General features: G+C 46.8%; 1 protein-coding gene across 6 annotated transcripts in view; it reads left to right on the top strand.

The window, feature by feature from the left end:
* The window catches only part of Lgr1 (Leucine-rich repeat-containing G protein-coupled receptor 1), a 261257-nt gene that overhangs the window by 182737 nt on the left and 60809 nt on the right, over positions 1 to 17711 (top strand). For 5 of the 6 annotated variants that reach the window (XM_070530926.1, XM_070530922.1, XM_070530923.1 and 2 more), the window contains one exon: positions 15297 to 15371. In XM_070530926.1, the coding sequence (XP_070387027.1) occupies positions 15334 to 15371 (38 nt within the window). In that variant the 5' untranslated portion in view covers positions 15297 to 15333. Of the gene's footprint in view, positions 1 to 11497; positions 11536 to 15296; positions 15372 to 17711 lie in introns of those variants that run through there. The other variant, XM_070530927.1, reaches the window with a different exon arrangement.

The following is a 17711-nucleotide window of genomic DNA, read 5'->3' as shown; positions in this document are numbered from 1 at the left end:
ATCAAAGCGGCCAGCACACAGGTTCGCATAATAGCGAAGGCGCCAGCCAACGAGGAAAGAATTTTATATACCGAAGCCCCAACGTAGAATAGTGTAGCATATGAGTTGTAAATCAACGTAGTATGCGTCAACAAATGAGCTAAAGTGTTTATAATATCCGTGCCTATTTTCACTCTTGAGCCGTTGTGTTACGAAGGTGTGCATACAAACAATGAAGCTTTGAAAGGTTGCCAATTAATTTCTTGAGGGGAAAAAAATGTACAAATGCCAGAATCGTTTAGTGCCTGGTGTAGCAGAATTCAAATTTCTATCCGTGTAATACTGCAAATTATATCTGCGACCACGCACTTTTCCAATGAGCATTCGCTCATGTTTTCTATACGCATGCAAGTCGCTGTTCAGGCGCAGGCAACGGTTCGTCCTAAGTAACCTTAGACAACGTCACGTGAATCATGCTTTCACGGCTTATAAGGACGCCACTCGACTAATGCCGAAATAGAAGCACGTTTTGCGCACACGCCAATGGGTCTTCTAAGGGGAAACGTCCCTCTGGCCCTCATTCTTCAACAGGCAGTGACGAGAGCGACGGGGCAGAGCTCTCACTTTGCCGTGTCCTTGTTAAGCCACAGAAATGGAGACGCGTAAGAGATTGGGCGAGGCAGCCCGTCCAGCGCCACACATTGGCCGAAAGAATGATTTCGCAGACGACCTTTTCGTCCTGTAGGGTGCGTGACGTACCACCATCGTTGCGCTAAAAGTCACGACAGCGGGAGACTCGTAAGAGAGCCGCCAGCACCTAAGGCTAACGGCGTTACGTGATTAAGGACCAGGACAAAGGAAGAGCAAGCGGAGAATTAAGTGAGCCCTGCTGCGAAAAGATAAACGGGTCGCAGTTCGGCGGCGGGTATCAGGTGGCCTGCGGTCGTTCATGTTAAATGTGGAGGAGGTTCGGGAAATTCCGCTCTGCCCGCGCGATGAGTAACGATCTTGAGCGCGCTCCTGCCTCGGCTATTTTTGAAGGGGATCCTATGAAGTCACAATATCCTTATCAATGCACCGTACTTGAGGAAAGTTACTCGCGTGCAATGTGTTTGATAAATACCGACTCCTTGATTTGTGCACCTGAATAACGGCATTAATACGGGGATTAAAAAAATTAAATTATGGGGCTTTACGTGCCAAAACCACTTTCTGATTATGAGGCATGCCGTAGTGGAGGACTCCGGAAATTTCGACCACCTGGGGTTCTTTAACGTGCACCTAAATCTAAGTGCACAAGTGTTTTCGCATTTCGCCCCCATCGAAATGCGGCCGCCGCGGCCGGGATACGATCCCGCGACCTCGTGCTCAGCAGCCTAACACCATAGCCACTGAGCAACCACGGCGGGTATTAATACGGGGATCAAATTGACTCATTTAAACTTATTTTGAGTGCAGGACACTTGAGCTCCATCGAGGGTCAGCTTGGTCTGAGTAACGAGACTGGATCGTGTGGCGCTATAGGTAAAATAGCTTATAACTGCAATGCAGCCTACGCCGGTATCAGCGGGCGTGCGTTGAAACTATACCAATGATAACAAGAATGGGGAGCCCTTGTCTGTCATGGAGAGGAAGAAATGCAAAGAGGGTGGAATCGCAGTGACAGCGTGCCCTCTCTTATAGTAGATGCATGGATTGAGAGCGCAAGAAAGACACCATTCAGAGATATGCATGTAGATTAGCGGCCAAGTCCCTGCAACGGCCATATTAAGTTCCCACTCCACACTCTCTTCCGCCGTCCGAGTGCTCCGATTACGATGTGTCCCTCAATGACCTTATTGTAGAGAGCAGGTCAATCGGGTGCCTAGATATTACAAGGTGTTAACGTTGTGGGCCGAGTCAGTGGCGTATCCAAAGGGGCGGCTGCAGGATAATTGAATAGGCCCGGGGGAGGGGAGAAGGGGGGGCTGAAGAACCTTGAGGCATGGCGCATGAACGTTATCAGCATGACAGAGCATTCTCGACAAGAAAGTAGCGAGGGCAGCGTTTTCAAGAAAGGAAACACAAGCAAGGCAGATGGCGATTATTGTTGTGTGGCAAGATACGACCCAAAGGGTGTACATTTCCTTAAGAGTGTACACTCTTAAACAATCGTCATCTGCCTTGCTTAGGTTTCCTTTCTTGAAATTGCTGCCCTCGCTACTTTCCTGTCGAGGATGCTATCTCATGCTGATAACGCACGTGCCGTTCGTGACTAGGAAGTACCGGGCTCACAGCGTTAAAGAAATGCGGACAAGACAGATGACGATTATTGTTGTGCGGCAAGATACGATCCAAAGGGTGCCATTTTGTTTTAGAGTGTATGATGATTCTTGTCCAGCGTTACGGGGGTGCTCACCTTCTGACTTCTTCAATAACAAAAACTACCGTAGTTCACAAATACACGAGTCATCCATTATACGAGCGTTGATAACATCTCTTGTCCACATGCTTTAGAAGTATTTGTGAAAAATGTGCCGCTAACACACAGGCAAGAACACAATAGACACGGAGACAACTCACGTGCGTCTCCGTTTCTTTTTCTCGCGTCCCGTGTCTTAGCGGTATACATTCACCGAGCTTCCACGAACATACATTTTTCCGTACATACGTAATACATTTCACCGTACATCCACACCAACTGGTCCCAGCAATCAATGGATTTTCGTAGAGTATTGACAAGGATCGCTGCGCTCCAAAGATAGTGCAGGGCCTCGTAGCTAGCATACCGGCACCAAATATTGGCATTCTACTTCATCAAATCCTGACCTAGTATAGGACCCGGGACAAAAAAAGCTCGGTCATCCCCTTTCTCCACAGGCCAAGAAGAGCCAGTTAATTATACACGAATGTATTAAGGGATATGACGCCTACGTAACTTTGTCATCGTCAGCCTTCTGGTAAGCCTTCAGTTGTTCCAGAGCGACCAACCGCCACAGTCTCAAGAAGGTGCCTCGCTTCATTGGCATTGTCACAAGGAGAGGAAGTAGTAATTAAGTGACCGTGCCTGAATAGCCATTAAATCCCGTGCCCGCACGAACAATTCCGTCTCACTCTCGGGTGAGCATAAATCGAAAGAGACGGTGTTGAATGTTGGGCAAATTGGTAGAGCATACTTGGCGAAAAAGATCGCTGGATTGATAGGAACGCTCGCTTACGTTGGCCACATAGTGAGGCGGTAACCATCACGTCACTCTTGGGCGCCTTCCAGGGGCATGGCAACGACATTCTTCGGCACTTCGGTTTTGGTTGTGTGGGTAAAATGAGCCGGAATCAATTACTGTGAAGAAATGAGTCATCTCAGAATTTTTTAGGTATGGAAGTGGTTATGAACTTTTCGGACGAAGCGCTTCAACACTCACATTAGTGTTTATCGCCTAACTCGGTCGGTTAAAGTGCAATTAGTCAACTTTTTCGATTAGTACCTGCTTGTCCTTACGGGTCATTTTTTCGGGTCACCTTCTAAAAAAGAAAGAAAGAAAAAGAAAAGCAGTCGCGAGGAAATCGCTTACGTATCCCATATGGCTAAAGGTTTCCTTAAGAAATGTTGAACGCATTTATGGAGCCCTTATCATGTTTCAGAAGAGCATGATGTGTATTTTACTGAATCTTTGTCGGACTACAACAACAGTGCTCTGTCTCTCCGATCTAGGTTATTTCGCTTTTTTTTTTTTCTTTGGTGCAAGTGACTGCTACCAGTCTGTCTCCTCTGAAAGGGCAGCCCCACGCGCGTCCTCATGACTCAGCAGCGTCCGCGGTGGCGCCCCTACAGGAAGCAGAACAGCGGCACTTACGCCGACGACAACACGAGCTGTGATGACTCTTCTAAGGACAGCTTCGCGGTTGTGCTCAGCCGCAGAAGGATTGCTCCTCACGTCATCCCGTTGCAGTACGTCGTCTGAACGGCTACGCGAACGCCTGAGGCATTTGCAATCCTTTTCGTGCCTGCACTGGCCACCCGCAACACGAAAATACCTCAACAAGCAAAGTGTATCTATCCACATCGAAGACCTGGTGACAAATGATGTAAGCGACATCAGAGTCAACACCTGCAAGAAAATTTCAAAGCCATTTCCGACGCTGATTTGCCGATACTTAGTAAAGCAGCTGTAGATGGAGCTGTTATCTCGCACATTTCTCGCATCGGCAAGTCGCGCAGTGTGAAAGTTATACTTAACGATGAATTCCTTCTGTGACATGTAAAGGTGGGCCCCTTTGGGGATGTAGTTCGTTCTTTCATGCCAACACAACTCCTATGCAGAAAATTCATCAATCTGGGACATATGAGCAGTGTGTCCGTAAATGCGACGACGTATTCTCCCGATACGCCAAGACCCACAGCACTGACAGCTACAAGGTGACCACTCTCAAGTGCTCTAACTGTCTCAAACCCCACGATGCCTCTTCCAAGGAATGTCCGCTCATTCATAAAGATTCCTGAAACGGATGGCGAGGGACCACTCGGCTCATAGGGAAGCTACCGACGTTATTAGAAAAGGGCGCCAGCAATGCTCCCGTTGTCGTTGTTTATCAAGGACTACCACAGTTTCTATGATGCGCATGTCACGTCCGTCATCAGCACTATTTTTGCCACCCAGGACAAGCATACTTTCCTCAAGGAAAGGCAACCTGGGAAAAAGAAGCTGTGAAGAGTGCGACTGCCCTATCCGCACTCCCATGCGCCATCCACCCTCTGGTGCAAGGTGCAGCATCGAACGCCACCTGTTCCTGAGAAATTGCCAGAGAAAGACCGCCAGGCCATCGCCATGCCGCGGTCACCGGATAATGCTCTTCGAGTGCTCTTGACTAAGCTGCCGATACCGTCTGCTCGAAGCGCCTTGCAATTAGTGGACGCCCTGTATCCAGGCACCACGACTCCCGAGCAGTCATAATTCCCAGTGAAGGAATGCTGGAGGCCTCAAGTCTTATATTTCAGCCTTACCTCATTTATGAGACCATATGACTACCAATGTATCAATAATTAAAAGCAAAGCTTTTCATCACACCAGATTGGCTATATCCGCACGGACCTCACGCATGTGCCCCATGCGTACAGCCTCATGACGAGAACCAATACGCCAAGCTCATAATAGCTACAGTTCCTGAAGTAGACACACCACAGTGACCAACAGTAGCCTTGGTGTGCACCGGACGAAGACCTCGCCATAACTGTCCTCCAGCTCACCGTAATATTTTTCTCATAACTGTAGGTTAACTTATTGCCCAAAGTAATGCTTGTTTCAAATTTACGGGCGTGTTCATTTCAGCGATCGCAAAGACGCCCATATCAAGAGATCGCGAGAAGCGGCGGACCATGTGCGTGCTCAAAATCTTAGCTAATGATCTTAGACATCAATAAGTACAGTTAACCAGCGCATGTATAGTCGGCGTATTTACCCGGAAAAAAACGTGTTTGATTAAAGCAAAAAAAAAAGTATCGTTAGCAGAGAGAGAGAGCAAGGACGGGAAAGGCAGGGAGGTCAACCAGTCGAGCACCCGGTTTGCTATCCCACACTGGGGTTGGGGGAACGGGGAATAGAAAGAAGGAAAAGGGAGAGTGTAAACACTGAGAGCGTTTGGAAGGGACACTATACACAGGGAAACTATAAATGTTAGTGGAACCATTACAACAAACAAGAAGGCTGATAACTAGCAGTTCTTTTGTATATTAGCAAAAGCTTGGTAGTTTTTCCGGTGGAGTGTGACCCAGAATACGCGTATCTGTATTTGTTGTCGGGGTAAGAGGCGGCTGTAAGCCTGCGGAGACACTTCCGATATTTGCGCACACGTCAAACCGAAAGGTTTCTGTGACAGTCAAAGAGATCCGGCGTCTTCTACATAAATAGCCGAGGTGTGCGCGTGTCTCTCTGCGTCTAACTAGGCGAAGGTCACTCGAGAAGAGAATGTACACAGTGCTGCTCGCTCCTAGTTCTCTGCGCCGCCATCCGCGAAGAAAGGACCACGCTCTTTTCCGAAACACGAGCGGTCGTCAAGGAAGTGCGTCACGTTTCTCGTCGTTTCTCGTCACGTTTGCGGGAACACATGGGTCGCACGTAGGCACTAGGTTTCGCTCCTTGAGCAGCCAGCCTGCTTGCAGACCGCTTCGGTGAGCATTTGCTATAGAAGAGTCTCCTTCCACATTGAAAGATCTTCGTTGGCACGGGTTGCATGCTAAAATGCATAGAGCATGCGGAGAGCCTGCGTGAAAGCAACTGTTTTGGGTGTAATGAGTTGTTCGAAACTATTGCAACTGCTTGCCCAGACAGAGAGCATATCGAGAGGACCGAGAAAAGAGGGGAAATAAACTTATTTGAAGGCAGAGAGGCTGGCCTGAAAGAGTAATCGCCGTGCATAGGTTCCGCTTATAAACCGTGACCACAGGATACGGGGGAATGGAATAAATGCGGGCTCCCATGCTAATATAATACTAAACAGAGCGCTAGCGTCTGCGTGCGCATCCATTATGGCAGCTAGACTTGCTTAGAAATGGTTGCCAGTACATAAATGTTTAAACATCGTTTTTCTGTCATCGACCATCCCTGTGGCTTCTGAAGGTATCTCTATACTTAAAGTGTTTAGAATTTCAAAAACAATCTTTCCTTGATGAAGTCATCAAGCAATATGACTTACCGATTAGATAAAAAAGAATTCGCTGTTGTGTATATCCATTGCGACGCATCCACAGAACACGACTTAGCCGCGAAGGTTAATAAAAAAAGCCGCAGCGTGTGTGCGCGCGTGCGTGCGTGCGTGCGTTTACGGACCAGCGATAAATGGCCGCAAAAGTCCTTGATTAGCCTATTATTTTCACGGTGGTTGGACGATTACTGCGCCCGGTTTGCCTTTTGTGCTTTTAATGTTAGGCTTTGTGGGAACAAAGAGACTGAATGAGAAGGAAAAAAAAGAAAAAAAATGCACGCAGAATGAGAAGTATGCAAGAGCTGTCGTAATATGTAACGCAATCCGCACTCGTCAAAAGAGCACGTTCACCGAGTACGAATGACGTGAAATTTCTCGACGACGGAAGCCACGGAAAAAATCTTAATTTTCTAGCAACCTAAACGCATGCAGCGTGGAATTCATCAGTGCATACGGGTGTGCCGTGTAAGACAGTAGACGCACGTGGGCTTGTCGATTCCAGGATGTATGCTTGCCGCACGAGGAAATGCATCATTCTGATGACTTATCGTTCTATGTAAACTTCAATAGCGAAGTTAAATCGAAATAAAAGGCAGTGAAAATCCCAATCGTCCGACCAATCGCACGCTGTTCTTGTCTTACTGATGTCAGGCAGTATTGCGCTATGCAATTTAAAGCACGCCACAGTGAAAATAGCAGAACGACTATGCTTCAGGACGAATGCACCAGAAAGCGAGCAGTACAGGTTGACTGCGTCAAGGTAAAAACAGAGAGATAGAAGCAGCAAACTCATTTCAGAGTTGCCGTTGCATTTGAAGAGGCCGAAAACTGCTGAAACCCGACATTAATCATGACTCATTGTGCAAATAATAACTATCTACCTTCAAAGTTGCCTAGCTAATCTACAAACCATGACGTCGCGCCACTATAGCATGCAAATTCTTAACAGAATTTGAACGCATTTTTATTGCTCTGTTCTATTTTGTTTTGCCTCGTCTTGTTAGGCCCTATTGTTCCATGCGCTGTTTCTTGGCGTAGAACTGCTTCGGCGCTATTAGTGGCACTTGTATTCATAACGCTGACTACAAAATGCCACTAATAGAAATCGTCTGTATTATTGTGTACTAAAGACTGCATCTAAAACCAGAAAACTTCTTCCTTCCTTTTTTCCGAGTTTGCCAAGTCGTATACTGTGTTTGATGGCTTATTCGATTAGGTTCCTATCCTCCAGATACATACCACCTGAGCGCCCCTTCGAAAAGTGTCCTGCGCAGAAAGAAAGAAAGAAAGAAAGAAAGAAAGAAAGAAAGAAAGAAAGAAAGAAAGAAAGAAAGAAAGAAAGAAAGAAAGAAAGAAAGAAAGAAAGAAAGAAAGAAAGAAAGAAAGAAAGAAAGAAAGTGCAAATGGACAGCAACAAACAATAGGGGAAAGGAGCACAAGCGATGCAAATGCCGGGGTACGCAATCCAGCGGTAAGCAATCCAGCGGTAAGCGGTATGGTAGGAAATGTTATCGAAGTCTATCGTGTAGGCCCTTAGACCAAAGTAACTTCAGCAGCCCAGATATAGTCTTCTGCGTGCAGTTCCTTGGGGAGCAGTGGCCTAGAACTTTGTTCTGATGGTAGCCACGTCTCTTGTCTCAAGCCAGGGCAGATAAAATATTTTTATTACAAAAGTCCTGTATCACTGCTCTATTTTCCTGGGGCTCCACAAAGACGTGAGAGCGAAACTGTGGCTTCCTGCGCCCAAATCCACACAAATATTTGTATGGGACAGCCACTAGATTGAACAGGTTCAAGTGATTTGAATGAAAGTTCATGTGCCACAGTGCAAGAGCAACCTGCATACTTGGAAGCTTTCGTTCCAAAAACAAGCTAAGACGAGAATCACCGTCTCCCTTCCATAGTGTCCATCACTGTTTCTGAGGTGTTCAAGTCTGCTTTCTGCGACCATATCCTATTTTAATAAAATTGTTTATTTGTTTTGTTCGCTCTCCTCTCTGTAATGTCTCTACGACCCTGACAGTAAATCAATTAAATGACGTGGGACGATGGCGAAGGTGCCGCCCAGTGACAACTTTATTTATGATTATTATCCTCAAGGTACGTGTGAGTACATTATGGAAGCGAGGTGCGAAAAAACAAAAGCTACATAGAAAATAACACAGCCAATTTAGCACATAGAAAGAATGTACATTTAGAGGAAGTGGAGTACACAATAAATTGGCAAAATATACATAAAAAGGAACATTAGAACTACATAAAATATGGTGAAAAGATAAACAAGCCTCATTAAAAAATCTACAAAACAATAAAGCACTTTTATGCAAGAAACAGAGGCAGAATTGCAGTGTTACATAATGTTATTCAATGCATTTTTTAAAGAAGAAGGGGGTTTCAAATGTTAATTATTAATGCGGGTAGATTATCTCATTCCTTGGACGTTCGTGAAAAAAGAAAGTGACTGTGAACACGCGACAGTGTTATATCTGGATATGTTGACCTTATGCTGGTGGTCTCGACGGGCTGAAAGAAGTGGCGCTGGGTGAAGCCATATGGAACGAAGAGCTGTGTTATGATAGTATATCCTGGTGCAAAAGAGAAATGTCGAATTGCTAGCGACGAAAAGAAAGTAACGGAATACGAAGGGAGTCCTTTATTTGTGTGACACTCGCAGCTTGTTGGTCATTTGACAGGACGAAGCAAATGGAGTGATTATGTTGTACGTCTACTGCCTGCGTCTATTAATGTAGCCATATAGATGAAGCTTATTTGTTAGTTGATGTGGGCGAAAAAAAGTTGTGACACCTTCCTCGATAGGCCACCAAGCCGGTGAATATGCAGTTATCACCCTGATCGCGAGCGGCAGGCTCTGTAACGTCGGCCAATGAGAAAACGATTTTACGAAAGAGAAATCGTGCGAATGCAAGTACTTTGCCTGTTTTCGCAAAATAGGTATTGTGCTATAACAGTTCGTAAAAGCAGGAATACTGTCAAAGGTGGCGTTGAATGCATTATTATCAGAGGAAAGTAGATCTTACAAACGAAAATCTTAGGAAATATGGCCACAGATGCACATATAATTCTTTCTATAATAGCCTTGCTTGATGAATCAGTGCACGTGGGCTGAACAATCGCAAAAGACAGTGACATCATCGACAATGTGCGGGCAGATCGTGTGCAGCCCTTGTGCACAAATACTTGTGCAAGTCTCCGACCGTAATCACGTGGCATCTGACTTGTAGAGAGAGCCGTAAAAACGGATGTACGCATAAGAGTGTTCTTGAAAAAAAAAAACGCCATTTTCTACCAGTTTGCACCTATCGGAACCAAACGTCGATTCAGGGTCTATATACTGCAGGCATTCCTTTCTTTATTTCATATTCATTTCTTATCTTCCATCCGGCTGATTGGTCGACCCAGCAGACTAATAATTTTAATGAGCACTCCAAGTTCATGCGCGAAACAACATGGTGTTTACTTCAAAGGCCGGATGCCCGAACCGAAAAACCACTTTGAGCCAAGAGAAGTTCGCGAATTGTTCAAAGAGAAAGGACGACGGGTGGCGGCAGTGATAGTTTGCTGTTTCTTGCCTTGTTCACCAAATGCCGCGGCACGTGCTGTCAATGGCAGCGCGCAGGGATCCAGCGGTACGACAAACTTTATCAGTGCAGTTCACTTCGGCGCTTAATAACGTAGCCAAAACAGCCGACAGTCCTGGGCTTGGTTTTCCAATAACGTGCTTTTTGTGTGCTCTTTTTCGCTACGGGGCATATCAGGGGCACGAAAACGTCACCAGCACGTGTCGGTGCTCGCGAGCCTCCAACAATACTCGTCGTCTAAACGTCAGCCGCAGCGTTATTAAACCACCTAGCCTTTTCAACCTTATACTTTTATATTTTGGCAATATCCTAAAAGCAAGTTTGCAGAAATCTGACAGAGCCGTGCGTGTTCTCCACAGCACGTTTTAAGTTAAGAATTCACAAATGTAGATTTTAAAAAGAAGTGTATCAGGTTCGCACAGTAGGGCAGCTCCATTGTTTGGTGAGGGATGACACATGTCCACAATTTCGACAGACCTCCAACTTAGCAAAGGAATGTTTCATTAACTTTTCATGCAGGTAATGAACATAACACAAATCTGAATGTCAGTCATCTGAGGAAAACCAATTTTCTAGGACTCTGCAAACGAGTATATCTGCTTCAAGAGACAGCCGGATACAAAACTTGAAATTGCTGATCCGCAAAGCCGTACACTGTCTCGAGCCTACACGCATGCCTCAAACAATATAATCTCGTGGCGTTGAGGCAGTTTTTAATACCGTTCCACAAGTGCTTTACTCTATCCATACGTCTAGAACCAGCGTAACTAACCTTACATCCTCTCATGTTAACACGGCTCTTGAAAGTCAACACTTCACAGTGGACTGGGTTCCGGGGCACTTGGGCAGCATCGGCAACGGTGCGGCCCACAGTGCAGTGAGCGAGCTGTTATTTTCCTGCTCATCTCCCCCATTCCTGTGCCCGTGGACCCGGAGGAGGAGCGCGAGCGACTCAAACTGCAAGCAAAAGGGGAGCTGATGGTGAAGGTGCCGCACAGTGCCACCCTTTGCCCGAGGGGCTTCCTCGGGCCGCGCAAGTCCTGGTGCACAAAGCCAGGACGGGCGCAGCACTCACCGAAGACGTCCTGGCTAAGTGGCGCGCGCACGCCGCTTCAAGGAAGACGCGAGGGCATCGGAGGCAACGCCTGCTGGACAACGAGGAGGACGAGGAAACGGAGCCGAACGAGACGTCGCCGCCAGCGACGTGCAGCATACGTGCGACGTCGGGGCTCGTCCGACAGTCAAGCACCTATTGTGGGACTGTCCCGGACTCGCGACAGTAAGAGACAAGCACAAATGATGCGCCATTACCTCACTGGAGACATGGACCACGCCACCTCCTCAGTTCGACGCCCGGCGTACTATCAACTCTTTACGGCAGTTCGTGCGCGAGGCCGGCTTGGCCCGCAGATTATGAACGTGCAGTGTTTTGTTTGTTTTTTGCTGTTCTTTTCTTTTGTTTTTCTTTTGATTACTGTGTTTCTTTGTTTCGTGGTCCCCACCACTGACACGCACACGTCCACTGAGCCGTCCTTTTCATTAAAGTTCATTCTCTCTCTCACTGATTATCGGTAAACGTTCGCCATCATTTCAACATTTTGAAACGAACCTTTCCTTGCGAACCCTGCCGGGCTTAACTGAGCGTGTCTTGCCGAATAGCTCGGCGCAGTACAGCACAGTTATCTGTGATACGCCTACGGTGTTTCAGTGTCCGGCTCTGTTCTCTACGCAATTCAGCAATAAAACAATAGTCAGTGCCTGCGTATCCCTACTGCGCCATATATACACCATCAAGCGCGTAATTCCTTTATTAAAGTGGAGCCTTCTTTTCCTCCCTCCACTAAGTTTGGCACGTCTGCTCGGTCTGTTTCTCGCCCAATAAAGCGGGCGTCCCGGATCCCGGAGTCGGTGCAATCCACCGTCACGTACGCCAGGCGCGTCACGTCGTGGTGGTATCGGCGCCTCGCCATCCTGCCGGGCAAGCACGCATTCGCCATGATGGAAAAAAAGCAGCGCACAACGCGAAGAGTTATACGCGCGCGTAAGCGCGAAACCAAATAACCGAAAGCTTCTGCGATAGAATTAACACGGGAACAGTTCCTTGGGACGTACTTGGACGTCAAATAAAATTGCACGCATCGTGTGCGTGCTGGCACAGCATTTATTTGAAACGTTTCAATCAACGTTTCAAGCTTCGCTCATCGTTTATCCCGACGAGTACGTGGGATCTGGTATAAATTTATTATCTCCCGTGTTCCTTAATTAAGCCTTGTGCTCTCGGTGCTCTTCTAAAAACATTACTCAGTTCGGCATTTAGATGTTGCCATCTTCTAATTACGTGGTTTCACGGTATGTCTTGTGTGAAAGAGTATTCTACGTCGTATCAACGTGGAGGCCTCAAGCATTCTGAATGCGTAAAATCACGGCCTCCATGTTTTCTTGTCTTTTTTTTTTGAGCGCAAGAAACGGATGGCTTGACGGAGGAGGAGAGAGATGCGTGCTGCGATAAACCACAGTGCTTACTGGCTTCTTGAACTGGTCGAAATGTAAACACCCCCACATCGCCGCAACTCCACGTCACCGTCGCTCTCGGAGGCGTGTTATCCGTGCGTTGTTCCTTGTCACCGCAGGCTGTCGCCTGCGTTCTAACTTTGCCTCGGTAATCGCCATAAGGAATTTAACGTATTGAAAAACAGAATAAATTCGAGGGGAAAAACGTTGGCGATAGTGCGTTTCGAGCCCACGATCCCACGCTCAAAAGCCAGGTGCCTTACCAAGTGGGCTAGAACAGCGCCTCCTAGATAGCTGGCCTGTTCACTCCGTTTTATGACATCATGCTACTTGAACCGAAATTTCCGTTGCCAAGCCTGGCGGCACGAAAGCGTCTCAACGCACTCGCTTGCCGACGAGGAGTTCATAACTCGAAGGACCGTTCGGCGGCGTTCCATTGCACACTAATGCTTTCGCATTCGCGACTTATAAGAAGTGCTCAGGTGTCCTCGGAATTTTTTATTTGAATTTTTTTAGCATTGTGTTCCCCTCGTCTTCTGTTGTCTGCCAGAATAACCTTACCATATCAGGTCATGAGAATGCAATTGTTTCCTTTCTTCCCGTTTTTTTTTTCTTGTGTCCTTTTAGGGCGAGGCTGTATAACTCTCTCTACCCGCCAATGCATTTGTCGTGTCCGCGGGCAGAAATGGGGGCCGATCCGGGATGTAGTGAAGTACCGGGCCGAACCGCGGCGAAGATAACGTAGGTTATAATAATAATAATAATAATAATAATAATAATAATAATAATAATAATAATAATAATAATAATAATAATAATAATAATAATAATAATAATAATAATAATAATAATAATAATAAATAACAATAAATGAAATAAATAAATCAAGATTTTCATGTATTTTTCGTGTTTGTGCGTCAACAATTAAAAATTGAGCGTGGGCCGACCCCAGAAATTGTGCAATACCAAGCCAAACCACGGCGGAGGTGAAGCAAGCTTCAAGCACTCCGCCCCTCTTAATAATAAGGATAGATAATAATAAATGAAATAAGTTAACCAAGCTGCATTGTTTCAAGTCGCTGGGTATACTGGAATCGTTTGCGAACAGTGCATGGACTCACTAGCAGGAGGAGTTGCCATATACGCAAACGACGAAATGTATGCGCAACCATACACCCTTGACTCGCAACCGGACAATGCCACCAACTGCGGGGTTTTCTGTGCCGTACAAACGAAAGATGGAACTGTAATATTCACTATTCTGCATATATCGCCAGGCACTCCCAAGAGTGATATCGAGAAATTGACGACCACGCACTTTCCATGGATTAGCCCTGACAGCATTACCCCTGTGATCATCGTATGTGACTTAAATGTGGACATTTCAGAACCAGACCCGAAATGGTTCACTCAGTTTGTGCTAGGAGGGTTGGGTTTGAAATGCCACACCAATCCAAGTCACTCAACTGCTCAACAACGGTCGTTTGTAGATCTAGCATTGGCCAAGATTCTGTCTCAGGTTGTAACCGAACCAATCATTGTACATCACACTAATCACAAAGCTTTCGTCACTACCATTACCAAATGATGAAACTGAATGCATGTGCCCTAATCTAACACTGTGTAATGTGCTAAAGCTTCGCCACTCATCCACCTTCTAAGAGTGGAATGTATCCTGAATTTTTTTAATGACGCAATTAACAAAATTTATATTGCAGCACATGCCCAATTATCAGCGGAGCTATTCAAAGTACAAGTGAGAGACATATTGTCGCAGGAAAATGCTGCGCGAATGTAAACAAAGGGACACCGCACAAGAACACACATAGAAATAGTTTATGCGTGGTGCTGCACAGGAACCGTCCTGTGTTTACATTAAAGTTTCTATGTGTATTCTTTCTCAGCGCATCTTCGTCCTCTTAATCAAAGTCTTCTCTATTCTTTCTTTCTACACCCATTACCCTTCCCTCAACGCCGAGTAGCAGGTCAGGACATTGATTGAGGCCGACCTCTCAGCTTTTATCTCATAATACATACCTCTCTCTCTTCCCCTTTATTTGTATTCGCGCAGCAATTCCCTACGATAACAATGAACCATAATCGTAACTCCTCACGAAGTTCTCCTCAAGTGTGAGACAAATTAGAACAGCACGCAGCACCAAGCGCTGCCACATGCATTGGTTGCGGACTAGGCAGGGAAGCTTCTGCAGTTTCATGAGAAGGCATAAAATCTATGCCGCTTTAAAATCCAAACGCAGCTAGACGAACCCCGGCATGGACGAACTGGTTTGACAGCAGTCATATGGGAACTGCTTGCTACATCTAAAGCATCATTCTGCTACTCAAAAGACTACTTTGTGAAAGCGAAAACGGCATGTGGTATCCGTTATTCTGTGCTGTTATCTCAAAGTGCATTTAAGTGCACATCTCGGCTCGTTTTACTTCAAAAATTGTACCTTACAGTAAAAATAACTTCGTTTCGTTTGTGCTTTGGCCTGACAGCATCTTTCAAAACTTTGCTCCTCGCAGGCGCATCACACACTCCGGACTACGGGAAGTTCCGTACATGCACGACTTGAACCCCTCCTCGTACATCGGAATGCTGTGAGTACGCACGCACGTGCCATTCCAACGGTCACCAGACGGTTGGCTAAGGGGCAGAGGAACAAAAGAAGAAACAAAAAACGCGCCACGCGTCGTTATGTGTTTGCTGTTGTGCTCTCTTCGCAACGCTTCCTCGCGCGCGTCGAGGGCTATCCTTTCTGGCGCGCTGTTGACTCGGGCAGTGCCGAGGAAGAGAGGCGGGTGGCGGAAGCAAGCCGAGAGGCAACGCGCGTAGGGCGCTGAGAGCACGCTTTGTTTGCCAGGAGGGCACCGAGAGGGAAGGCGTTGAAGCGAGTGCGCCCTTCTTCGACGCCCTGTCTCGTGCATTCCGACCTTGCTGGGCACACGCTTCGGCATGGGCCGACACGCCCCGGTAGTTATCGACCATCCAGAGCTAGGTTCAAACGCACTCTGGGCCAGTCTGCGGGCGCCCTTTCCATCTAATCTCGGCGAGCACTGCGGCTTGCCCTTAGATGTTGAGTCCCGAGCACTTCGCCTGCCCGTTGTTAGTCGGTTCGACCACCCCTAAATAGTTGGCCAGTGAGGAAGCAGCGAGGTAATCAGAGCGACGAAAAAAAATATCCGGAAAAACCAAAGCACCAAAGATACTAATTGTGCCATGAGAGAGACCGAATGCATTTCATAGCGCCAACGCGTATTGGCCGGGGATGTAGTTGACAACGGCTCTTATTTCGCCTAATAAAATTATTGCAACGCTTTCAACGTCATCATCTATGTTATCGGCCTATTTTATGTGCACTACAGAACGAACGCATTTTCGAGCGATCTACAATTACCCCTGTATTGAGTCAAATGACTCCATTTTATGCCTTCAAATTTGCTAATCGTGTCACACAGCCTCACCAAATCTCCTACTGTAATAGACCACCGTTATCTACCCTATGCGCTATATAGAGGGTCCCAGCTAACCTTAGCCAAGCTTTTCAGCGAAAAAGCATACTAAGAAGACATGGTGCAAGATACAATTATAAAACGCACGGTGCTCGGTCGTCAGACCTCTCACGACCGAGCACATTAAAAAAATTTAATGTGGTTTTACATGCCCAAAACCACGATTTGATTATGAGGCACGCCGCAGTGGGGGACTCCGGAATAATTTCGAGCACCAGGGCTGCTTTAACGTGCACCTAAATCTAAGTACACGGGTGTTTTAAAACACCATAAGTGTTATTATTCTATCGTGCACAGCGTTTTTCAAGCATTTCCTTTTCTTTGAAAAGCTTGGCTAAAGTTAGCTAGGACAAACGGTATATGACCTGCCCAACTCCCCTTCTACCTCTTTCCTCAATTAGCATAACAACTACAGCCGTCTGCTCTCTGCTCCGTACCGACGTTTTCCTTTCTCTTAACGCCCAGGCCTATAACTTTTCGTTTCATCACTCGTTGCGCAATCCTTAGCCCCTTCTCAAGCTTCTATGTTATCCTCCATGTTTCAGCCCCATAGGTTAGTAATGGGAGGAGGAGCAGGAGGAAAAGAAGGAAAGAAAGGCAGGAAGGCCAACCAGACGCGTGTCCGGTTTGCTACCCAACGCAGGGGGAAGAAATACTGGGAGAATTCACTTCAGTATCGGGGGCGAGATCCACCACTGGGAAAGACTGCCGCTGGCGTCGGGTTGACGTAGCACGACGGATCACGTGGACACAGCGGCCACGCTGGGGACGTCGACTGCGTCGAAACTAGAAGAAGGGAACTGAGAACGAATGCTTTTTAGCACCATGTGAACCTTAGCCAGGCTTTGGTCCCAGCGTAGCTATAATCATGAGACACTGAAGGGTTCAGATAAATAATGGCTCGTTGAGAAGAGCTGTCGCAGGTATCCGTGCGCGACGAAGTTCTCACAGCTGCATAACGAAAGCATTTTTACTTGCTTCAGGCAGTTTCGGGCAATTATGATTCCTTGCATCATGTGAAATTAACACGCTCTGTCTCTTAAAACACACATCACGGTGCATTTATGTACAGTGCTCAGCTATTCAAACGCGATACTCCTACCCCAACGCGGCCAGCGCTTTTTGCACCATCGGAGAGTGCTGCATGCGAAGATCGCCGCGGGGCCAGGTGCAGGCACAATGCGTCACAAAGGCTCTCGCCTTTATTATAGACCACAGTGCATCAGAACCATTTCCCCAGCGCTAAGCGTTCAGGTGGCGCAAGAGCCAGCAGCCATTCGCTCCGAGCATCGCGTTTCAATCGCTGTTCACTGAACGCGACGCACATACAACATTAATCGCGAAAAACAAAATCACCACTCACTGTGACGCCTGCGGCAGAAAGGATGCTCTACATCCGCCGCTAAGGTTTTTGTTAGTGGTGGCGCT

The sequence above is a fragment of the Dermacentor albipictus genome, chromosome 1 (assembly GCF_038994185.2).
Source record: "Dermacentor albipictus isolate Rhodes 1998 colony chromosome 1, USDA_Dalb.pri_finalv2, whole genome shotgun sequence".
In the NCBI taxonomy this organism is placed as follows: Eukaryota; Metazoa; Arthropoda; class Arachnida; order Ixodida; family Ixodidae; genus Dermacentor; species Dermacentor albipictus.
The sequence above is the reverse complement of the archived record's forward strand: the minus strand, read 5'-3'. Positions and strand labels throughout refer to the sequence as shown.